This window comes from Lytechinus pictus, chromosome 7, assembly GCF_037042905.1.
Source record: "Lytechinus pictus isolate F3 Inbred chromosome 7, Lp3.0, whole genome shotgun sequence".
NCBI classification, from domain to species: domain Eukaryota; kingdom Metazoa; phylum Echinodermata; class Echinoidea; order Temnopleuroida; family Toxopneustidae; genus Lytechinus; species Lytechinus pictus.
In genome coordinates this window covers 44,376,451-44,403,053 of record NC_087251.1, presented here as the reverse complement: position 1 = coordinate 44,403,053, position 26,603 = coordinate 44,376,451, and the positions used below count along the sequence as shown (strand labels likewise).

The following is a 26,603-nucleotide window of genomic DNA, read 5'->3' as shown; positions in this document are numbered from 1 at the left end:
CAGGCTGATCATGCCGGGTTGAATACAATCAAGTTCAGGGCCGGTATTTGTTCACATGAGTCGATCCCAAACATTTATTAATTCTTAATTATAACTCTTTTGTCATTAATATATACATGCGAACTCTCATAACTCTTTTGTAATTAATAAATGCTGAATATAATATTTCCCACGGAATATTTCATTTCATCAAAGCGATGGCAATATAACCACGTTTGCATAAACTTGAGGGGAAAACGAAATATTTCATACATACAAAACAGTGAGTGACGATTAGATAATAAACCAACAGAAAAATATGTCGGAGCAGCACAACCTAGACCCCTAGAACACTGTTTCAAGGCCAACTAGCTCCCCCCCCCCCCCATTTTCTTCCCCTATAGCCATTTTCTCGGACTCCCACACTATTACAGTCGGGGCCACTTTGTCGCCCCCCGGCTGTTTCCTTCAAGTTCAAGTTTTTATTTTCATTTCCATCAATAACATTACAAACAAATACAAATCACAGACACTCATTATAGTATATACAAACAAATACAAATGAAATATGGTCACAATGATTATAAATCAACTATAAATTCCAAAACATTTACAAACTTTTATAGCTTTAACAAAATCCCTATACGATAACATATCAAACAATAGAAAATTGGGGACTCATTCGCATGTGTAGGCGTAAGAAAATACAATAAGTTAAAATAGAATAATGGGAATAATAATAAGATGATGAGTAAAGCCGAGAAATAATATTTTTCAAGAGGTGCAGCAATGCAATGCATTTAACTAGAACTAATTAAGCTATAGTGTTTCTATTAAAATGAAACTGAAGATTAGATTAACCATGTTTTCATTATATTTAGACTATAGCTAACATTATTATGATGTTTTTTGAAGGAAAAAAATGTGTTAACTTGAATAGTAAATGATAAAACTTATGGGGGAAATCCCAAAAAGAATATCATTAAGATGTTTTTATAGTTTGGGTTCATTTTCAAACATATTTGATTATGATTTTATTCCCCTCATTTTGGCATATATCGTAGTTTTTAGCGACACACCCACTTTTTCGCAGTACATGCATAGCGCGCGCATCGCGAGTGGATGCCGCCGGCGAACGAGATCCTCTACTGTCTACGGCTCTACTCTGGGTCTCTGCGTTGCCGTTGATGCGAATACCTCTACTATTTCCGTCTTTTCTAACTCTTAAAAACGTCAGTACTGGTCACAATGGCACAGTCATCGGTGAGTATTTTGATAAATTTCAGAATTCTATTCTTCCTAATAGTAGTAATGGACTGAAATAGAAGGAATGACCAGGCATATTTCATTTCTGTAAAAAGTGTTCCTTTCAGTCCCACCCCATTGTTTTCTTGCTGGTACTGGTCACGTCCGTGAACAAAATCATCTTCGATCATCCTTGGACCTAGACCAAAAGCTTCAGTCTCTGTATTTTGGTTGTTCCGCTGAACTACGTTGGCTCCACTCACCATACATAGACTGAAGGGGATGGGGCCCCGTACCTACAGCCAACGTATAGTGAACTAGCGTTTTATAAAAATTATAGATCGCGATTTAAAACTGTTTTTTAAGCAAAATTGAAAGTTTCATGGTTTCCATTATCAGGGAAATATAAATAAATTAAGTAATTGCATACCTTGGGCCGGAGTTATTGAAAAAAATCCTCTGGATGATTGAGAAATCTGTCATCTAAGACATATTCACCTGACCTGACGGTTTTTCTTGCAAGTTGCCATCTTGAATGACGTCATTATCGTTATTAACTTAATGTCTCGAATCGATATATCGCGATTATAACTAGTACTAGTACTAGTATAACTAGTATCGTTTATCTTCGGTTTCGTTCGCATATGGAGCAGATCGTATAATATCGAAAGCAATATCGATATCACATTCGTGATTGTTGACGTTCGTTTGTAAATATTTTATAGTTTGGCTGCCATTTTGACCATTTTCATCGTGTTCAACCCAATTAAACATCGGTAAAGTATATTTTTCATGCCTTTTTCATCTATATCGTTTAAAGTATTTAAATGTTAGAATATAAATAATTAAAAGTTTGTTGTTTATACATCCTTAAATTGTAAATTCGATGTGTAAAATTACATCAAACTTTGGACTGTGAATTGACAAAAGGGAGGGAATGAGAACACATGCGAGCCCACACGTACACCCTACCGTCGGTAAATGGGGATTACAGTAAAATGTCAGAAATTGTTGAATAAATCCCCAGAAACGACGGTTATTCCTGTCTACCTTGGACCTTGCAATACATGGATGATTTTTATAATTTTACTATTTGTGAAATCACACAAGTACACCGGTACATGATCATTTAAGTATTTACTAATCATCCATCATTATGAAGAAAATATCTGGAAGAAATAATGTGAAAATGGGTCAAACTTTGTTAATCTCTAAAGACTCTAGTCTAATTGAGTCTAAATAATAAAAATAAGACGTTAAACGTTAGATCTTGTAATGTATTTCATAATTACATTTCAATGACATTGCTAAACTTACTTTTTAGGTCATTAAACAGCTTAAGAGTAAAGAAGGATGCATTATTTACTAGCTTTAATTTGTTGCCAAATTAGTAGTAGGAGGTCAAGTTTTGACAAAATATTAACGTTTTAAATTACAGTATTAAGAATCCCTAACCCTATTTCGTCACTCATCCAATGTACAAGGTTATGATATAACCTTGTTTTCGGTTAGGACTCAACTCAGAATGATGGTAATTTTTGCAAATACAAATGTGTATAGACGATTGTCAGCTACAACTCTTTTTAGAACCAGCCGGTTTGTTGTCATGACAGTGATGTCACACTTCGGTACTCTATAATCATCATAGGAAATAAATGAGGGTGACAGCGATTTCACCCTCATGACAGCCCAATTGCCTCTATAATTCCCCCCAAATGCATCCTTTGGGGCAACCATTCTTTATAGAGTCGCGACAAGGTCTGTTCCAAACAATATTCAAGATTATTTAGAAAATCAATATTCTAAATAGCAGAAGAATAATAGGCCTATTTGATTTTACTGCACAATTACTTAGTATTCCTCAAAAGTAGCCCTTCAAATGAAAGAAATAGCCCTAAAAATTCTGCCATCGTCCCAATGTGGAAAAGAAAAATAGCCCCTAAAAAATAAAATTATTTCCTCCCCTATGCTTAATAATAATAATACTGTTAATGACATAAGTTTTCTATGATTTTGTGTTTCCATTGTTATAATTTATATGAATGACTTTTCAACTTTATTATCTTTGTACAGTGGGGGAAAGAAATGTCTGATGACATGGATGATGAATACTGGAATGAAAAACCTGGAAAAAGGAGAAATTTCTTTGACGATAAACCAACATCTCCTCCGCCTGTAAGTAATATACCAGTTTTTTTCTTCGGTTTAGCTATTCCCTATTAAAAGCTTGTCATCAGAAAGTTATAGGCCATAAATGTTTCATGTCACGTTCTAAGAATAGAAATTAGTTGCAGCCAGAAGGCTGAATTACAGATTTTCAATCCATGAAAGAAATTACATGACCAAGCATGACATATTAACATTCAATTACATAAATCATAATAATACACTATAATATAATAATAAATTATGTATATTATTTATCATCATCATCAATAGTAAGTTATCAAAAGCCATTGTTCTTGGTATTATTCCTATCACCATACTTGAATTGTATCTTTTAAAGAGTTAGGGTACATTGTAATTTATAAAAATGCATTGTATTGAATGGTAAATAGGCCTAGACAATACATTTTGAAATAAATTACTATTATCGCACTCACTTTCTTCCTTCTGCCTTTCTCCTTTTCTGTTTAAATACTCTGCTTCACCAATAATGTTGCCCTTTGACCCGAATTCACAAAGTTGGTTTTGAAAACCCATGGTTGAATCCATGCTTTATGCAGATTTCCTGTATAAATTACGCTTAATTTAGCGCGTATCGGGTGCATGTATAAAAAATGTCCAATGCTGATGCGCGCTTTTGTCACATTGCGCCAAATTGATGACTGTTACAATGGTTAGATACGCTATTGTATTCATGAGTCCACTGTTTGAAGAGTGGACTCATGAATAAAATAGCATACTTAACTGTGGCAACAGGCGTCAATTTGGCGTACTGTGACAAAAGCGCGCATCAGCATTGGACCTTTTTTAATATTCATGGTAAAATAAGTGTAATTTATACAGGAAATCTGCATAAACCATGGACTCAACAGTGGGTTTTCAAAACCACCTTTGTGAATTCGGGCCTATGTGTCTGCATACATGTACTCTTATAACAATGCACCTGTTTTCTTTTCTAGGATTCTACTGATTCAGGCAAGAAGGAAACCCGCTGTTTTGCGCAATCGTTGAAAGATGCCGGCTTGGACATCGATAATGAGCCAAGAGATTTCATCAGCATGCACGGGGGAGTGCCAAGTAAGTACAGTCCGACCTCTCTTCTCCGGCCTCCCCTTATCTGGATCTTTCTATTATCCGGACGCACACTTGCCGAGATTTTTTTTTCCTTCAATCTAGTACGTGTGGAAATGAGATTTCAATCTGAAGTCAAAATTCCTACGTAAACTCACTTTGATGACATATATTTTTCTAATATAGTCTACCTACAACCACATTATTTTTTTATGAAAATATCTTACCTAAATCACTGAAAGAATAGGATAAATTTCCAGTAAATCAGCATCACATTCTTTTTTCTTTTTTTGGGGGGGAAGAACAACACATGTCTAGCTCAGCTCAGGCCTTGCATTATGGACAGCGCCATCAATCGTGTTTGAATCTACAGTCAGTATAACAATGGCTGACTTTGCGAAGCTGCGATGATCCAATTATCAAACTTAGTTTCATCGAGTCATTCTCTTTCTTTTGAGGTATGCTTGAGGTATTCCTCAATCATTTCAGCAGGTAAATTATCCAACTTTTGGGCAACCAATCGAAAACGCTTATAATTTGTACCGACAGCAGTGAAATACTGTGTACGCCCACTACAATAGATTATGTGTAGCTAACATTGGGGAGGCAGCTGCGTGTATTTAATATTGGATCTCCCAGATCTGGATAAATCCCTTATCCAGATTGGTGCTGGTCCCAAAGTGTCCGGATAAGAGAGGTCGGACTGTACATCAATTAAAGCATTTTGTGAAGAATCTTTTCGCTGATTTTAACAGACAAATTTGCTGTCAACCAATCAGAAGCAAGGATTTTGCCAATTTTCCAATTTAGAGATTGTCTTTTTTTGTGTGTGCATCCTCTCCTATTGAAAATGAGTGTTTAGAAGATGATGTAGGAAAAGGAATTGAAAATTGATTCTGCAAGGCCCAGGCAGTAAAATTTTCTCTTTTAGTGTGATATAAGTAGAAGAATGCATACAGATATTCACGAACAAGATTGACCATTTAAAAAACAAAGTAGTCCAAACACAACTTGTGTACAAATAGCAATTTTATTTGTGTATTTATTATGTACTGGTAATTATTATTTAGTTGTTTCAGTTAGTTTGATTTATCATTTTTTAGGGGGATTGGGTGGGTGAGATTATTCAGATGGAGATTACACTGACACTATAACGTAGCAGTCCAAGTTGAATAATTGAATCATGAGGGAACTATGTAGGGCTATGTGAATTCAGTAAACAATTATGGCTAGTAAAGCTAGGCATTGAGTTACTCTCAAATTTTTTGTTGTATTTTTAAAAGGATTCTCAAAGGATGCTGGAAGAACGCACTCCGGCAGCTTCAGTAGTGGATCAGCGACGGGCCGTCCACACTCCCTTCAGTCTGCCCGAGGCACGTCGTTGACACCCCAATCCTCTGCAGGTTCCAACTCCGTTCCTGTGGAGCTGAAGACTTCACGGAGCAGCAGCGTGGTGGTGGAGGGGAGCGGAAAGAGTTCCAGTGCCACGTCATCGACCACCAGTAGCCCAGCGGCGTCCGGTCCGGGAACAGACGGACTGTATGTTCATCGCAGATCAGCTAGCGCATCTCTAGGTAACTATGAAGTGTATATGTTTTTTCCCCATTCCTCTTTCGAAAGATTGAGTTTGAGAGAGAAAGGTGTGAGACAGAGCCATTCATAGATTGTTAATGGAAATTATTATGGTCAGAGAGGTGGATGATGCGTTTCGTTTTGAGTTATCGTGATTTCATAAGCTGTAAAACGTATCTTGGACAATTTTCTTCTTTGCCTCTGTCACCTTTTGCTAGGAGTATGACTTTAAGGTCATCTGTCCGTCTGGTTTTGGGCCTGCAATAACTGAAGAACTTTGTGACGGATTGTAACCACTAGTCTCAGAAACAATGAACACGAATGAGGATAAAATTGTTGTACCAATGGCGACCTGGTATCACAGGCTTAACTGAGACTGTGGAAAAAGGAAGTCCTATTTCTGTTAATACTATTACCCAAAACAGAATCTGTAAAATCCTTTCATAATGGAAAAAAATACTGCATTGTAGTAAAAAGTCCTTCTTTTATATAAATATTCTATTTATCCTTTGATTAAGGAAATAGAAGAAAAAATGCACAAAAACATATCAAAAATGCGTCTTGTAATGCTTTATCTAAAAAATATCACGTTCTATGTGATATATCCTTTATACCCCATCTACTTACATACATGTAGAAAAAAGAATATTCCATAACTTTTTTTTTAATATCTCCTCACATTTGGACAAAAATAACACTGCTTATATCTTTTTCAATAATAATTGCATGTATGTATAATAAATGAGTATTTAAGTTACATTTTGTGGTAAAATGTTATGCATTCCATTATTTAGTCCCAACCAGGCGCGAACGTTGACACGGGTTAACTTTAAACTTGGCTCATGCATGCACATTGGAGTGAAAATGATCCAATCACATGTTTGGAGATGGGGTCATAGGTCACAGAGGTCATATGAAAATATTTGATTCTTGCTATAACTTATGAGCAGTTTAAGGGATTACTTAAAACTTGCCTATGTATGCATCCAGGAGTAAGAAGGTTCGAGGATCTCAATTTCAACAGTCAAAGGTCATATTATTTATATGACAATACCTTGTTGATGTTGAATAAAGAACTTTTGAAGAATCTAATAGCTTGCAGCCAGTAAATACAATAATATGTTTACTCTGAAAATGATACAGCACTTAAGATAAAAAAGAATTGTAAACTCATTTTACTGAGCGCAAGTCAGGAATGTCTTTGCTTTGATTACAATATCTTATGATTCGTGCAATATGAAAATATTGTAAGTAAACTAGAGGGGTTGTGGCTCAGGGAATAAAGTGCCTGAACTCTGAGCTGCAGGCAATGCATTTATTTACATTTACCACTCTCCACCCAGGTGTATGTGTACTCTGTAGAAAGGTTTATTCTTTTGAATACTCAAGCTTATCAGGGTATTGATAAATCCAGGGTAATGTAACACATTAATTACATTAATTACATATAGTCCTGTATAAATGTTGTATGTTAATAGCCTGAAAGATATATTTATTTTCTGGTCAGGATAAGATAAAACATTATTTAGGTATGCTGGCAATCAATTTTAATTAGTTAATTGGGCAATTAGCAATATATACAACTTAATTGTCTCCTTTGCTAATACGTTGTAATCTAGTTGGAAGAAGGGATGTATAAATGAAAGGGAAATATACAATTTCCTTCTTTCTGCCTCTAAACACTGTAAGGCACTAAACACAGGAAGTGTTTGATATGGATGAAGGTGTTTACCATCCCATGCAAACTATAATACAGACCATTATAAAGGATGGTGGCAAGTAGGAGCTTCATGTCTTTAGTGAAGAAGATCCAGCCTGTGTAACAATCAAAGCAATGCCGATCTCTCCATTGTTACTCGTAGCTCGCTCTAAAGGTATATTTGTATGCCCTATACATTTGTGTATATAATTTTTTTTTTTCTCACTTTTACATTGTGTTTTGATACAGGGGGGCATTATGTGGAGGTAGTTTGATGTTGTGTAAATGATCTTATGTTCCTTTTGGAGACATATTGGTCATCATTTCGATCTTTGGAAATCTCATTGTTTTTGTTGTTTTTATCAGAATGTTGTTTGACAACTGATAAACGAAGCTCAACAAATTGGATATGAATAATTCTTGGCATGCATTAAGCTTGAGATTTCTATGCATTCTATTGCAGAAAGCATTTATTATTATTATTATTCACTTTTCAATTAAACCATTCACCCTGCTGCATCATTTGACCAAAAATGCCATTGGCCCGTGTTCTGAAGTCAGGTTTAACTTAGACCATGGTCTAACTCTGTGCTGAAATTATGGAAAGCCAAAAGTGTCAATATTTTTATTTAGTTGTATATTTCTTATGTTAACTGTGCTCTTTCCTGATGCATCGATGGTGAAGACGATCATCTATTTATACTTCCTAGACAATTATGAATGATTTGATAGCCAAATGAGCTGAAATATGATATTTTTACTGTTAGTGATTTATGTAACAATTGGCTATCCATACTTAAACCACAACTTTAAACCTGAGTTTAAGTTAAACCCAACTTCAGAATACGAGCCAGTGTCTCCAATGAGCAGACAAATATAAGCCAAAATGGCTTGTTCTGTACTTGTTAATGTTTTTCTCTAATACTTGAGTATTTCCTTTATTTATTATTTTTCCAATTTATTTTCTTCCTAGGAGATAAAAAGAATACATCACAATCGTCATCTCCTGGCTCCTCACATGGAAGTCACCATGGTAGCTCTGCATCAATTGATGAAAGTAAGAAATAGGACTTTTTTTCTACTTTTACTGAGTACTAAACACTATAAAGTGTATTTTAGTTTAGTAAAGTCACTAGGCTGAAATGTCTTTTGATATAAGAGTTACATACATGTAAAGACAATGATCTGGAGTTGTGTTTTAAATGCTTAGAAAATATTTCATTTTCTGTCAATATTTATGTTCTCCAATATGTTCTCTAAACTCGCTATAATCCCGCTATAATTTTGAAAGAGATGCCTGGTATATATCCATTCAAATCCATTCCTTCAGTCTGAACTACAGTTCACAGTAATGGAGTCTTAGTTGATCCTCAATGTGGGCCAAAATCGAACAATTTAATGCTGAATGCTGACTGGCCAAATTCCATGTTCAGACACTGCATTTGGCGGAATCTTATTATTGTCTGCACCATCACATCACAAAACTTGCCCAGGAGAGACACCTTGCTGTACAGTACATCTAAGTGATTGTCTGTCAAATTTTCCTCATGGCCATTTTGACTTCTCTAAACTATTTTTGATTACATGATGTTACTTGAACCAATCACATTACAGGATTAAATTCATATGCCTTATAGGGGATTTACGTTGCCGCTTACAAAGATACATTGGGGTCATTCCATCTGGATTCACCCATATTCCTGTTAGTAAAGTGTTTACTTTTATCATCAAATTGTTGAGTATATGCCTATTTACTAACAAGAAGATATATATATATATATATATATATATATTATATGTGATATATATTGCTGAACATCAAAATGCCTAAACAGATACCTATTCATGAGCATAAATGTTTAATGTTTCATTTGTGAACTGATGAGCTTAATTTCTTTTCATGTGCATACATACTGTAACTTAAGATTGGAAGAAATCATGTAACTGGTAAACACTTTACTAACATGAATATCAGTATGTAGGACTAGAGTGAAATTTCATGGTATCTTTGGAAGAGTTTTAAAAGGTGAAGAAATACAATATCATCATTGATTTTAACATATTTTGTCAATATCATACTAATAATTAACATACACGAAAATCAAGTTAAAAAATTATTTGTCCGGGGGTCAAACTCAAGGTCAAAGTAAAGGTCAAAGGTCATGACCTTATAAATCGCTCCAATACATTATTTGATGCATGTTTTGGATTCCTCTCTGAATTTCCGAATAAATGGTACCAATTTCATGAAAATTGGTCAACACGTTACAACGCAGTGGCCATTGAAAGTTGAAGGTCACGCCCATTTTTGTCAAAAAAAGGAGAAAAGGGCGGGCCGTAGCGCGAGAACCGACGGACCAATTGGACTTATTTTTTTTGTTTTGTGCGTGGGCTATGGTGAATTTTATGTGTACCAATTTACAACGAATTCCGAGAGGGTCGGGTGCAAAATTGCACATTCATTGGGTGAATTGGCATGGAATGACCCCAATGTATCTTTGTAAGCGGCAACGTTAATCCCCTATAAGGCATATGAATTTAATCCTGTAATGTGATTGGTTCAAGTAACATCATGTAATCAAAAATAGTTTAGAGAAGTCAAAATGGCCATGAGGAAAATTTGACAGACAATCACTTAGATGTACTGTACAGCAAGGTGTCTCTCCTGGGCAAGTTTTGTGATGTGATGGTGCAGACAATAATAAGATTCCGCCAAATGCAGTGTCTGAACATGGAATTTGGCCAGTCAGCATTCAGCATTAAATTGTTCGATTTTGGCCCACATTGAGGATCAACTAAGACTCCATTACTGTGAACTGTAGTTCAGACTGAAGGAATGGATTTGAATGGATATATACCAGGCATCTCTTTCAAAATTATAGCGGGATTAATTATAGTGGAATTATTTTCCTTTGTTTGACTGGCTATATTACTATATTTTTAAAGAAGTGAAACAATATTATCTGCTAGTGAGATTAATAATTTCTAATCTATTTTCCCTAAGCCTAGTACATTATATACTAGCATTCCAAATAGTAGAGCTGTTTTATTTTTATAAAGATGAAGGGTCGACTTGACTTTTAATTTAATCTCTTATGTATTATTTTTTTCTGTAGCCACCAAGAAAGATACCAGACCATCCATGACAGAGGTTGCTAAACTTCAAGCAGAGATTCATGCCTTACATAGAAAAATAAAGGTAAAAAAGTATTGTTTTATATATATATCCTTGTCACCCATCTACGATATAGGCCCTAGGTGATAGTCTTTTTTTGCGATATATGCTGTCGTAATTTGAGATGAATTTCCCATTCAGAATCTACATGTACATTACCTACCCATAATTACAAAATATTACTTCGTGTGCAGTTATTCCTGAGAGCAAAAATAAAATTGAAATCAATGAATGAATGAATAAATAAATTACTTTGTGCTTATCATTTTCTCCATTTTTTTTTTATCTAGAGTCTTGAAAAATCCCGCTGGTCTGCTCTTCCCGTAGCGGATACTGTCAGTCGTATCATCACCGGTGAGAGGTATTCACTTGAACCCTACAAGTCACTCAAAGACAAGATGACTCTTTTAGATGCTGCTATTGGTTTCCATGATGGAAATGCTATCATTGCGGTGAGTAACTATCTGGATGGTTTTAGATTGACAGATGAATTGATTCATGGAAATCATCTTGTGTCACTCTTACAAACTGAAATGGAAATGAATTCCAAATAAAAAGAGTCACAAAAGACATTGATTTGATATTGGGTATCGAGAGGTGATATTCGTAATGTACCCAAATTCATTCTTAAAATGCCAACAAGCTCTATATCCACCCATCAAGAGATTTAGTTGAGTGAAGAGAGGGGCTGATAGATTAGGAGGGATAGGTTATAGAGGAGGATGAGGAGGAGAAGGATATTCAAAATTTTCACCCCGGAGATCTTCAGGAAAATATCTGTATCGTCACCATGTTATTAATGATGAATGATTGTATCATTTCAGGAATAATAGTATTCTAATGATGCATGCTGTACCCATCAAAATTTCCCCCAAATACATTGTGATGATAAATATGTCGTTGATGATGATGGTGATGATGATGATGATGATGATGATGATGATGATGATTGATGATGATGATGATGATGGTGGCGGTGGTGGTGGTGGTGGTGATGATGATTATTATTATGGTTGACAATGAATATGATGTTCAGATGACTTCATGGAGGTTTTGGAGGACATTGTCATAGTATTTCACATTTTCACAAACATTTTATTTGTATCTATATCCACCAATCCTTTCTTAGGAGGGAAAGGATATGGAGGAGAAGGATATTCAGTATCGTCACCATGATGATGATTGTGATGATGATGATGATGATGATGATGATGATGATGATGATGATGGTGCTGATGATGATGATGATGATGATGATGATGATGATGATGATGATGATGATGATGATGGTGGTGGTGGTGGTGGTGGTGGTGGTGGTGGTGGTGGTGGTGGTGGTGGTGGTGGTGGTGGTGATTGTGGTAATGATGGTGATGATGATAATCTCGATGATGATGGTGGTGGTGGTGGTGGTGGTGATGATGATTATTATTATGGTTGACAATGAATATGATGTTCAGATGACTTCATGGAGGTTTTGGAGGACATTTCCATAGTTTTCATATTTTCACAAACATTTTATTTGTATCTACATCTATCCACCAAACCTTTCTGAATATCCTCCCTTTACAGATAGTAATGTTTTTGAAGAAAACGCTCAGCAAAACTATATTTCACCAGGAGCTGAGTAAGAGGCCAGAGGCTGTCAACCAATACATATCATTCCTAAAATCTTACCAGTCTAAGGAGGAGTCCGTTGCAGCTGAATTAGGGTGAGTATCAAGTACATGTCATAGTAAATAATTATTGATGGTTTGATGGGCCATCACAGTTATTTTTGTAAACCTGGGACCCCGTCTTACGAAGATTTGCGATTAATCCGATCAATCAATCGCAACTATGGAAAGCCAACAACGTCAACATCTAAAAAAACATTTGTTCAAAATATTTTATAGAAATTAGGTATATTCATATATTCACTGTTTTCTTGACAATTCAGTTTGCTTCTCTTTGTTTTCAAAGGACCTTGTGCAAAATTCCTAAAGAAAAAAATTATGACATTGATGGATTTCCATATATTTGAGGTTGATCAGATCAATCGTAACTCTTTGTAAGACGGGGCCCTAATTCGAATGGTTGTTCTGATCGAGACCCGGTGCATGGTGGTCTAGTTCTAACAAATTTCATTATTGAAACCTTAAATGAATGAAATCAAACTCTGGAAATACAATTCATGTGAAGATTTCTCCATTTTCTTGGGTGAATTTATTAGCCTTTCACATGTGATATTGTCCTGTTTGGAATTTTCATTGGTTTTTCTTTGATTCCCTGGTTCAGACTAAATCAAACCAGGCCCTTAGCAAAAAGGTCAAGAGTTGTGACGGTTGATTACCATATGCCAACTCAGCACTATAACCAGCTCAAATTTCTGGTGCAGGATAAAACGTTTTGTGTAGATGCTAATGAATTTCAGTGATTTATACTTGTATGTATGCAAAAGCAAAATAAAAGAAAAACCAATTGATCAGTTAGGAAAGATTGCAGCCTTACAATTATTCAGGGCATCAAAAGAACAAGTATAATATGTTAAGTTTGATATATAATGTGAAACGCATAGAGAATTAAGTGTTAATTATGTGTGCTTAATAAATCTAACATTATTAATATCATTATTATAATCATGTATTACAATTTATCTGAAATTATCTATTTCACCTAATGGTTTAGAAACATGCCCTCTTTTAACATAAACTGTATTCATGAGTTAAAATCAGTTTTGAATCTCAATTTATTTTATTTCATTACAGAGCACTAGGAAGAGTTGAAGAAGCTGCAGTAAGTTCTTACTTTTGTCCAAGCTTGAACTGACGTAAATTACACATTTGATGACTTTATCTATATTTTCACTAGATTAAAAATAAATGATGGGCATATTTGATGCAATTTTTTTCTTTTCATTTTTATTACATTTCTAAACTTTTTCTAAACCATTATCTTAAAGGAGAATGAAACCCTTGAAACCAGCTGAATTTATATCAAAGAGAAAAATCAAAGAAACATATTGTTGAAAGTTTGAGGAAGATTGAATGAATAATAAGAAAGTTATGAGCATTTGAATATTGAGATCACTAATGCCATGTAGATCCTCCAATTGGCAATGCGACCAAGTTCTGTGATGTCACACACGTACAACTCCCTCATTACTTAAGTACTTATTTCACTTATATTCTCACTTTTATAGAGTCTATCACAAAGTGAGGTGTTCTCTTTATGAGAGGACAAGTACAGAGGTTTCACAACATTATATCATTTGTCATATGATTAGAATGAGCAAAAAGAGATGTTTTGGGGTATATTTTCAGTGTCCAAAAGGGGAGAGTTGTTCATCTGTGACATCATAGATCTTGGTCGCATTGCCAATTAGAGGATCTCCATAGCATTAGTGATCTCGACATTCAAATGCTCATAACTCTTCTATTGCTAGTCCTATTTTACTCAAACTTTTGTTGATCTTATTCTTTGATTTTTCTGCTTTCACAAAAGCTAACTTGCTCCAAGAGTTTCATTCTCCTTTAAAAAATAACAAGCGTGTTTGTTTTAAAGAGTGGATTTTACAGTTTGAAAATTTATTCTTCCGCAGAATTCAAACTTTTTTTAAAAATCTATACTAAATTGCTAGTCCCTATTATGTTTTTTTTTGCTCTGAGAATAAAGGTGTTTATGAAGGTATCACTCAATTGTAAATGATGAGCCAAATGAATTACAAATTCTGCTATGCTATTGTACTTACCCTTTGAACATGAACACGCACCAGCTGTTAACACATCATGCCATGTTTGTTTTGTTTTGTCATTTTAGTTGTGGAGGTATAAACTAGCCAGCCAGACTGAACTTCCGCAGCAAAGGCTCACTAGAATAATGGACTGCAATTCGTAAGTAGCTCTACTATAATATGAGAAGAAGTTGTTTTGAGAGGCAAATACATGTACATAGTAAATGCATTATTGATATGATGTTTAAATAATCATTTAAGGAATATTGTCTCTTTTTAGTGCAGAATTATGTTAGTAAACACACGTGAACGTGGATAATATTTTCGCTATGCTGATATTCTCAATCAGTAGTAATGATGTGATAATTATAACCCTTTGAGTGTTGTATTTGTACAATTGTCATTACTACCATAGAAGTCATTGTAGGACTGTTATTGTGACATATGGTTTTCTTTATAGTTATTTACAGTTCCAACTTTGGTATTTTATTTAGTTCAGCTCTGTTTACATTCTTGATGCTTCTGTTGTCATCTATTTCCATTAGTCTTTCAACCAGCTTCTCTTGTCATTTCTTTTCCTATTCAGATGTGTTCATTAATTACATTCCCACATCTGATTCTTACTATGTAATTATCCCAACATGTTATGCATCTCCATCCTCTATCTCTCATTGGTTATTCTTATGAATTCGACCTGTCCACTTTTAGTTGGCTCCTCCATTCTCTTTATTTTGATTGGTTGATTTTATGTAATTTGAATATATGTTAATTTTGTAATATGATTTGAGTTCTGATTAGGCAAAGCAGCCCTCTAAAAAAAAAAATCAGTGCACCCACCAGACTTCATTGAGTTAAGTTCCATTTTGTTGTGTCTCCTATATTCTTCTTCTCTCTGTTTGATGTGTGATTGAGCTTGTGTTATTCCCTTTTTCGGGTAAACATTTATTTCACCATAGACTATTATTTTCAAACCCCACATCATCATAAGATGATGAGCGAAGTTGTCTCAGTCGGTAATGCGTCTGCCCGTCGAACTAAAGATCATGGGTTCGAGTCCACCCCGGGCGGATGACTGAAGCCAGTGCATTGTTTGTAAACGTCTCTCCCATGTTTCATAGATACAGGCTATGTTACAGTGGAAAACACTCTGTCCCTCGGATAGGACGTTAAATGGAGGCCCCGTGTAGAGGAGAATCACCACCTTTGCACGTTAAGAACTCACTGCACTATTTGTATAAGATTAGGGGGAAACCCCGGTGTAGTGGTCCACCTGCACTCCCCCAATCAGTTATATCGGGAGGAGAGACCTGCGGGTCACAGTGATTCAGTTCGCTTTTTGTCTCCCAGGCACAGGTGACGCCAAACAAATAATAATAATAAATTATGCAAAATACTTTTTCATGAATGTTGAGAGAACACCACTGGTAGCCTTGGCAAGCAGGTTTGAATTCCTCAATCACCTTGCCTGGTGAATATTTTAACATCATGATTTATTACTATTACATTTTTGTTTATTACATCTTTTTATCTCCTGTATAGGATGTACTTCCAGCGCAAAGAATCTTTAGCCACCGAAAATGAAATAATCAAAGAACAAGTTTTGCTTCTCAACAAGCAACTGCAGATTGAGGTAAGATTTCATTGTTGCTATGCATTATATAGTGAAGATTGGTCCCTGTCTGTCTCTGTCTCTTCCCTTCTCTTTCCTTCTTGTGATCCTAATGCATTTCATTTCATAGAAATGATATGAGGAACTTGACAAAGTTGAGCAGCAGCCAACGAAACATTGTCAACTCTCTTACAGTTTCAACCGCTTTGCGAGACAACTGATCAATCAACACTATTGAATTTCATTTCATGTTCCTCATATACCTATTTATACCTACTAACTTGCCATAATCCATCATTTTGATTAATCCAAATAGATAAGTTCCTGATCTAAGATTCTAATTTCTGTAGAAATGTTTAATAAGTACCTGATAGAAAGTAAAGGTGGGTGGAAGGTGTTAAGAACTGTGAGCATCAACAAATTTGCTTGACTGCTTTTGAGTCCATTCGTGCATTATGCTTCTTTGACCTCAAGAGGTGTGTTTAAAATGTTAATTCTAACTTCCTGTATTAAACCTCTTAGTTATTGAGGCAATCAATTAAACATGCCGATGGTCATAATGTGAACTTTACGTTTGTTTAATCCCATCTCACTTTCATTGGTCTTTCTTTTGCCATTTTGTGACTTTGGATTCCGGAACCAATTAATTTTGAAGGACTACAGCCTCTTTGTTACTAAACCAATTTCTTAGTTATTGACACATGCTTAGTTAGTACACATTATTGAAGCTAGCCTGTGTCAAAATTTTTGTTCATTTTGATTGAGTGGAATTTGTGAAGTGCGCTTGTGAAGTTTGATAAGTTTCTTTTGGAACCCAGTTTACTTTGCAACTTTCGCTATTTCCAATAAATGATTTATTACTGACCAACACTCCTGTGTTTGTTTCTCTAGCCAAGAGATCAGAGGTATCAGATAGAAGGAAGGTTTCCATTCCGAGAGCTCCCTAGGAAGACATCTTTATACTTTCAGCCAGTCATCACAACTCTCTTCTACTGTTGCCTCTACCATTATGCTAGTCAGGAGGTAAGCTGGAACAAGAATGGGAAGTGACTTGATGTTGCAATTCATGATAAATTAATTGTCCTCTCATAACATAAATGCATTGAAAGTAATGAAATTAAAAATGCAATAAAAGTGGGCTTGCATAGATCAGTTTTCTCAATCTTTGTCTGGAAGCCGATTATCTATCACATTCTGTTAATTCATTTTGTTTTCATTTAACAAGGAAGCCTCATCTGTATTCAATATGATATATTATTAGGGGGCCTTGCATAACATATACTTATGCATAAACATACTTGGGAACATTATTTCATTGTGAATATAAATGATTAAACATTAGTATATATTAAAAACTATTGTCTGCGAGTATCATTCAAGAGCCATATGTTTAAAATAATCTAATAGTAAAATGGCCATAAAAACGGACATACTGAATCTTTTCAGCGTGCACTCATTGGAGTAAAATTGCATGAATGACTAAAACGCTAGAGCAAAACAATATAAAATAGAACCAAAATGGACAATGGACCCTAAATGGCGAGCCATGAATGGCTAATAGCAAATAAAACTTCGAGAAAATAGAATTGGAAGGAAATAATCAGGACTAGACCAATCCATTTGATTAATAGAATTTCTAAATACACAATTTCTACAGTCTGATTTAATCATGTGTGTCCTTTACAGCACTTTTGGCTAAAAACAGGGCCAAGAGGTTGTGGCTCAGTGGGTAAGTCTCCGGACTTTGAACCACAAGGTCTGGGGTTGAAATCCCACTGCAGCACTCGCGTCCTTTGTCAAGGCGTTTATCTACATGTACATTCGCCACTCTCCACCCAGGTGTAGAAAATGGGTACTCTGTAGGAAGGAATTCCTTGAATGCTCGAGCGCCTGATCAGGGTAGCCGGGGTAAATAGTATGCAGAGCTTAGAAACATTTGTATTAAGTGCTATATAAATGTTGCATATTATTATTTTTATTATTATTATCATCATTATTAATATTATTTTCAACTATTTTCCTCCGTCTCTCTTCAGTCAGAAATTAGCAATTCACAAACTCTGAAGAGAGAATTCAACCAATCTGGCTCGAAACAAGTCACTTTTTTCACCTACTGTATTTTCCTTCTTTTTTCAACAGTCTGACATGAGCAATCCACAAACTCTGAAGAGAGAATTCAACCTTTCAGATAAACAGTTCTTATTCCAAGCACTGCTGGCCAGGGCAAAACTCAAGGATTGGACTCAGGTAGAAGCCCTATTAACTTCCAAAGTAAGTACAAGGAATATTTCAAGTATATGTTGGTTTTTTTTTTTGCCTGTGTGGGTATTGGCATGCGCCATTTGTATTTACACACGTGCATCCTTCAAATCTGACACTCTATATCTATGGACATCCCAAACATTGGTGGATCGAGCCAGATTAGACACAATACTCGTTTCAAACAGGCATCCCTTCCTTATGCAGAAAATAAATTCAAATCAATTTGAAACAATTTAATAATCATATGTATATTTATAGCATACATCAACTAGATTTTTATCTATCTGAATAAGTTTGTGATATAACCAAGTTTGCAATAAATCAAGTTTTAAATAAACTCCTGAAAAAGGAGGGCCATCAACATTTTGAATTAAATGAAGCATTTATTTGCAAAAAATGCATTAATAAAGCATTTATTTGCAAAAAAATGTATTAATAAAGCATTTATTTGCAAAAATGCATTAATAAAGCATTTATTTGTAAAAAAATGCATGAACTGTTAGCTTCTTTTTGTTATCTGAATGAATATACATTCATATCTATTCAAATAAATTATATTACATTTCAAAATGTTTGCTTGATTTTTAATAATTCATATTTCTTATTCAAAGCATCCTGTGATCAGTAGCCTTTGTATTTTAATTAACGAGATGATTGTGTTGTTTCAAACAGTACTGTTTTGTTGTTACATGTATGTCGTTTGTGTGTCCATCATAATTTTCCCCCTTTTCTCCTTCTAGAACTGGTTAGGTAAAGCTAAAATGAAGGCAGCAGTCACTTTCAGTCAAGTTGTTTATATACTTGTAACAGTCAAAGCGCCAACAGAGGTAAGCAAATAAATTTTTGTTTGTGCTTTCAATTAAAGTATTTGTTCCTTTGTTTTGCAATTACACAATGTTTGATGAACTTGGATTAATGTGCATATTTGATTGTACCTTTCTATTGCATTTTTGTAGATTACTGTAGATTTTTGTTGAATTATGTCTTGTATTTGTCTGAGATGTATAGTATTTGTATCACATGTAAAAATTTGACAATTTTGTATTTATTATGATTGCAGGTGAAAATAAAATAAAACAAACAACCAAATATTTGATTTTAAACTTATTGTTATACAATTTGAATCCCTGAAATAAAAGTGTCTGCTGTCATTTGTTTTTCACATAAGCCTTGATTCCCCTGGTTTTCTGTGATACAAAAAAAATTCAGAATTCAGAGTATTTTACGGAAGGGCAATGAAATAGGAAAAGTACAATGAAAACAAAACTGTGCACGAGTGAAAAATCTGCCCATCAAACCTATTTGCAGCGTTCACCATGTGTTACCAAGCTATATCTGTATGGAAACTCATGTGTTACTAAGTTTTTCACTATTTGCAACTGCTTCATGTTTGGAATGGCAACAAAGAACATGAAATGTTTAGAATACCATAGAAAACTTGGATCCAGACATAAGCCTATATAGAAACTAAAGGGTAGTCATTGGCTTATATATGCACTGATCACATAAAATGAGGTAGTAATCAAGAAATTTCGATATCATAATTAATGTTTGTTTTTTTCTCTATTTCCCAGATCATTGCCAAATATATGATGTTCATTGAAGACAAAGAATCACGAATTGCCATGGCAACCAAATTCAAGATTCATGTAGTAGTGATAGACACTCTTGCCCAGCTGAAGGACCGTCAGCGTCTACTTGCATACAGACCGCAGTGTATCAACACACCGGCGGACACACACTTTGAAATTGTCCTAAGGAATACAGTGAGTCCAATTTCTTTATCTGTCTCGATCTTCCTCCATTCCTTTTTAGGGCCTCTCTCTCTTTCTCTCTATGACACCGTTCTCACTACCTTCCTAAAATTAGTTCACTGGGAACTAGTATAGTGGAAACTAGTTCAACGTGTAGTGAGAACGGTCGAAGCGATCTTCCAAACCGGTTCAGAAAACCACCATGCGATGTAGTTTTCAAGATGGCTTTGCCTCATTAAACTGGTTTTAATGTAAGTGAGGACACAACCGTTCTACGGGAAGCGTTCTTTGCACATTTTGAGCGCGCTAATCCACACGACAGGTGTAAAATGCGTACGCTGCTGTTTCGAATTTTGCGCGAAACATGTCACCCCACTGAGAGCGTTTCCATAGCAACAAGATCGCTTTACGTGAAGTGATTTTGAAAACCACTTTCGTGTGATCAAATGGGAATGCTAGCAACAAAATCTTCCAAACTGGTTTCCTGAATCTGTTTCCAGTAAACTAGAATGGTGTCTATCTCTCTCTCTCTTTGTGTCCCCTTTTCTCCCTGTCTACAACGTATCTTTATCTGTGTGCATCCGCCTGTCTCTCTGTCTGTCTTTCTCTCTCTGAAAATTCATAGCAAAGAGAATTCAGAGACACCATAAGTCTCCTTAATTGTGATATTGATAATAATTATAGTAATGATGATGGTGATGATGATGGTGATGATGATGATGATGACGATGATGATGATGACGATGGTGATGGTGATGATGATGATGATGATGATGATGATGATGATGATGATGATGATGATGATGATGATGATGATGATGATGATAATGATGACGATGGTGATGTTAATGATGGTATTTATTATGGTATGCTTCAAAATGAGTCCTGGGGCCCGTTGCAGAAAGAATTGCGATCAACCACAACTCAAAAAAATTTGCGCAACTTGATTTTCAGCCAATGAAGCACCCGTATTCGGACTTGCGCTTGATATTTTGACTTGCGTTTAAACGCAACTCTTTCTACAACAGGCCCCAGAGCAGCTGGGAGGACAGACTGAAAAAAAACCATAATGCTGTTTTGAAACTCTGTCCTCTAGTTTTTATCAACAAGAAAAAGTGCAATGCTTTGAAACAAATTTTAAGCTAATAATATGGGTCTTCTTTAAAGGAGAATGAAACCTTTGGAACAAGATAGCTTGTGTGAAAACAGAAAAATCATAGAAACAGATCAACGAAAGTTTGAGAAATATCGGACAAATAATGAGAAAGTTATGAGCATTTGAATATTGCGATCACTAATGCTATGGAGATCCTCAAATTGGCAATGCGACAAAGATGTGTGATGTCACTTGTGAACAACTTTCCCCATTACTATAGTATATATTTCACTTAAATTGCCTCTTTAATCACATCTATCAGTAGATCATGTGTTATTTCTATAGGAGATCATGTAATACAGATTTTTAAAGAATACATCATGGATAAAGAGTTTGTATCACCACAAGAAAAAGCAGAAAGAGACATTTTGAGGGTATTTTAGAGTCCATCAAAGGGAAAGTTGTTCACTTGTGACATCACACATCCTTGTCGCATTGCCAATGGGAGGATCTCCATAGCATTAGTGATTGCTATAATCAAATGCTCATAACTTTCTCATTATTTGTCCGATTTTTCTCAAACTTTCTTTGTTCTTATTCTTTGATTTTTCTGTTTAGACACAAGCCTACTTATTCCAAAGGTTTCATTCCCCTTTAATGTCTGCATCTCACGTTATATACCATGTACCCCCCCCCCCCCTCTACTTGTATATTTTAGAATTAGTATGTACGGTTCTTCCTTCTTTTCCTCCTTTTTCCATTTTCTAACGTCTATGTATTTTTCTTTTCTCTTCAAACACAGGATCACAAATGGAAGAATTGAACTTGGAGTTGATGTGTAGTGATTTCCAATAAAATAAACTCTTTTTCCATGAAAGGAAAGTTGATTTTAAAAATGGAAGTATGCTGCATAACTAGTCAGAAGGTTTCATGTAAAAGTACTTTTCATAACGAAAAATCAAATGTTTCAAATTTATGTGGGATCGAGATGGTACATACATGTACATGAAATGAAATATTACCAATCTCTATAGTTTTTCCACGCACTGAGGAGATTGAGCACACCAAAGATGTATTCTTATAATTCAGAATATAAACAGAAAAATTTGCAATAGTGCTAAGTGGTTAGTGGTAATTAAATACCCGACTACTAAGAAAGCATGAATGCTTCTTAGTGAGCAATCAGAGAATTGATGGTTTAAGGTCCTTTCCAAGGGACATGGTTATGAGGATAAATGCCCTACCAAAAGATACTTCATTGTTTGAATGTGGACCTGGAATTTTTTATCACAAATACTTGCAATACCGATATTTAGTATATTCCGCCCAATTTCTGATTATATCCAGAGTTTGAAAAAATTGTAAGTTTTTAAGTTCTCAATTTTTTTTATTAATGGGAACCTAGTTTTCAAAATATTATATTAATCTGTTATTAATGAGTGGATGACTTACCAGTCTGTAATAGTTAACTGTTGATATATCTGACAAACCTCAGGTAAGCATTATGGTTCTCAAGGATAACCTTAATTTGAACAGTATATGCATAGAATTTGGGTATTTTAAATGGTTATTTACATATAATTTTATGGAATGAAATTGGGTATTGATGACTATACTCGTAATATACATGTTTATTAGTACCAGAGTATTTGAATTTAAGTTCATGTTTTATCAAGTAGGAACCTGTCTTCATAAAGGGTGTGATTGATTTAAATCAATCTTTAGTATGGAAAGCCAATGAGGCCATATTTTTGTGTGTGTATAGAATGTGCATGTACTCTTCAGCCCAAATGCACAGAAGAGGTTTAAACCAGGAGGGGTTAAAATACCGTTGACTGTGCATATTTCATGTATAATTGCACTTAATTTAGGGCCCCTTTGTAAAAAGCATTCATTTATTATTGGACCTTTCACTGTAATCTGTATATTGATCCATGGTTTTGTTAATTTCATAGATTTGGACCTTCATATTTGCTTGTACATTTGTCATCGATCTGACCAATCTTGCAATCATTGTTTACAAAAGAACGTTGCACATGCCACCTTGATGATGAATCTTGGCATCACTTGCTTTCCATAGTTACGATCTATTTGAATCAATTGCATTTCTTTGTAAGACAGGGACCATTGTCTGTCATAGCACACAATTTAAGCTGAAAAAATTGTGAAGAATAGGAAACTAATAAAATATGAATTTTAATGAATTAATTGGTACATTGTAATTGCCATGAATATGACAGAATTATTATGAAATCTACTATAGGAGTGTTTAAAATTCTAGTTTAGACTTGGGTTAAACCCGGGTCAGAACATCACCCATAGAATATGAGGAGCATAGTACTTGTGCTCTATAGATATAATGTGTCTCTATCATGCCTTGTTGTTAATATGAAGGGTTTGTCGAATAGAGAAGAGTTGCCAATTTGAGTATGATCACTGTTTTAAATTGTCTTTCAGTACTAGTTTGTGAGTGTTTGGATGGTATTGAGTGGAACTGAGAAATGTCATGAAATATAGTAGTGTGTATCTGTATAGCAGCAGAGTCAGGGATGTTTTTAGCTCCAAACAACTACTTAATCGTTCAACATTTCCATGGCTGCATTGGATTGTGTATAGTTGAGATTATATCCCTTATTTAAGATTGTTGTATTGAGAGTGTACACAAGGAGAAAAAGAATAGTTTTACTACGAAAAACGTTTGCCATGAAATAGTTAATTTTCCTTGCTGACGTCACGCATAGTCAATTTTTTCCCTAGGGAAAAAGTGAACTATACGTTTTTTTACCCCGCCCCCTACTCGATTTGCGAGCTGTGCGGCGCGAGGCGAGCAGAGCGCTGCTCAGCCCAACGGTACTCTCTACTGCATGCCACGGGCAACTTTCGGCGAGCTGCACTAACCAGGTGCGCTCGCTGAACAGACGATCAATACGGCAAGGCTTATTGTTTTCTCAACTTCTCAATGATTGTTCCATCATCGACTTATTAAAAATCATTTTGCTGTAAAAGTCGGGTATCAACGAAGAATATCGTATGAAGAATATATATGAGTGGAAGGGATATAAAACAAATATACAATGACCCATTCTCGGAACTGGCTAAAACTATTTGCACTCAGGAACATCACATAGTACTATTCTCCCTCGGGCCGATGGCCCTCGGGAGAATAGTAATATATGATGTTCCTTCGATGCAAATAGTTTTAGCCAGATCCTCGAGTGTCATTGTATATTTGTATAATATCCTCCAAAGAGTGAATCATAGATTCTGCAGATCTGTAGCATCAGATATGAGTAACAAAGTTAATACTATGCTTACTTTTCTCTTTTATTTTGTAGAGCTGACAATTTGTTAAAGAGATATTTGAACATTTACATTTGAATAATGATACTGAAGTGCATTAGATGAAAGCGAATCATGTATTGAAATATTGTTGTTGGTTGAGAATTAATGGTATATTATATTTTCATAATCTTAACCGACCCTTGCAATCAATACGCTTTGAAAATGTATAAATATCAAGAAAGTACTAGTACTTGCTTTTTGAGACATTATTTGGAAGTCAATGGCTACCAACATCGAGAGAGACTTGAGTGTTTGATTATCGCTTCTTTTAACATACACCAATGCTAACCCCAACCCAATTTATAATCACTGCATTACCAAAAAAAGTTAATTTCATTGCAAGATGGATTGGATTAGATGTACACTTAAACCATTCGCATTGTTGAATTGATATCCATCACTGAAACAAAAAGTCTGGTTTAAATGACATATTCAGAAAAACATATAGGGGCGTCGTGGTCTAGTGGTTAAGACTCGTCTTTCGATCTGAAGGACTTGGGTTCGATTCCAAGCCATGGTGTGTTTTCCTTCAGCAAGAAATTCACCCAAATTGTGCTGCACTCAACCCTGGTGAGGTAAATGGGTACCAGCAGGTAGTACTTCCTCTAAAAGCTGTGTGCAACGGACTCAATAGACTTTCTTAGCCGGGGTAATATAGGAGCGCCTTAGCACCGAGCAAGGTGGAGGCGCGTGCTATACAAATCCTATATTATTTTATTTATTTAAAGAGGATGAATTCAAAGAACAGACTGATAAATTTTTTAAGCAAATAAGACAATTAGAAATTTAGGAATTTTCGAAAGGTCTAATTACTATTCACAAGCAGAAGATCCTTTTTTTGTAGAATTTCATGATACTTTTTTTTTTTTAATTACAATACTGCATGTTTTATGACATACATTTTCTCCAAAATTGTATTCAACACATGTCTATTGCAAATAAGTTGAAAATGTGACTCGTTTTTTTCTGCCCAGAATAATTTGTGCTCAAAAATTTTAACAAGGACCCTTTGCATGTGGAATTTCAAATTAGAAAAATAGGTGATCTCACTGTGCTGTATTAAAAATAGGGACAACATATCAGTTTGTAAAAAAAAATTAGCCTTGATGTGCATTTAATATACAGTATGCTTACACTGTTCATACAATATCTAATCCTTCTAATTAGATCACCCATATAGATTGCTTGTCCCTGCACAAAATTCATGTGGTTGAAAATTATTGTAGTTAAAATGAGACTGATAATTTGGAAATTTGCACAAATTCTTGTTATTCAACCTCCCCTGCACAAATGATGATTAATGAATCAATCATACCTGGAATTTATGATTATTGATTTGATATTTTAAGATGCATATTTATTCAATAGATGTGATATTGAAATAGAATTGTGGGACTTTTATGGATTATCATAGAATATGTAAACCATAATGAATGATTAATGGAAATCTATACAATTGTACGCACATGAGCATACCTGCCGTTATTCATTGTAAAAATTCAATGGATGAAGTTCGTCTTGCATTAAAATGAATACCCTGAAGTTAAAGATAAAATCATTAGACCTCTGTCTATGGTTTATTTCCTTCTTTTTTGACCAATTATGCATGTTGTCAAATTTAGTCTACACTCAAATCTACATTATAGATTATAAACATATTTCGTTTTGTTTTGGAAGAGTTCAAAGCCAGACAAACCCACTGCATTTTTATATTCACATGTCTTTTAAATCCTTAGCCATTCCAATATATGTATGTGGTGTGTATGGTTTTTTTCAAATTTTGCTTTCTGTATTGTTACCCAAAGTGCTATATTTGTGATGTGTTGATTATAAAATGATATGTTCAAAGTGATTTAAATTCAGCTACATTATATGGTTTAAATGAGAATTAATATGAAATAATAAATATTTTATATGAACCAAA

The 26,603-nt window shown here is 34.9% G+C and overlaps 1 protein-coding gene across 1 annotated transcript; it reads left to right on the top strand.

Annotated features, from left to right (window-relative positions):
• The first annotated feature begins 1,060 nt into the window (after positions 1-1,060).
• On the top strand, positions 1,061-26,603 carry LOC129264359 (spermatogenesis-defective protein 39 homolog). The gene is made up of 16 exons (XM_054902226.2): positions 1,061-1,242; positions 3,298-3,399; positions 4,350-4,467; positions 5,745-6,035; positions 8,706-8,789; positions 10,849-10,931; positions 11,198-11,359; positions 12,477-12,616; positions 13,652-13,679; positions 14,703-14,776; positions 16,156-16,246; positions 17,117-17,248; positions 18,365-18,496; positions 19,228-19,314; positions 20,062-20,253; positions 22,140-26,603. Exons 1-16 carry the CDS (start codon positions 1,228-1,230, stop codon positions 22,158-22,160), a joined length of 1,752 nt encoding a protein of 583 aa, XP_054758201.2. The 5' UTR covers positions 1,061-1,227; the 3' UTR covers positions 22,161-26,603.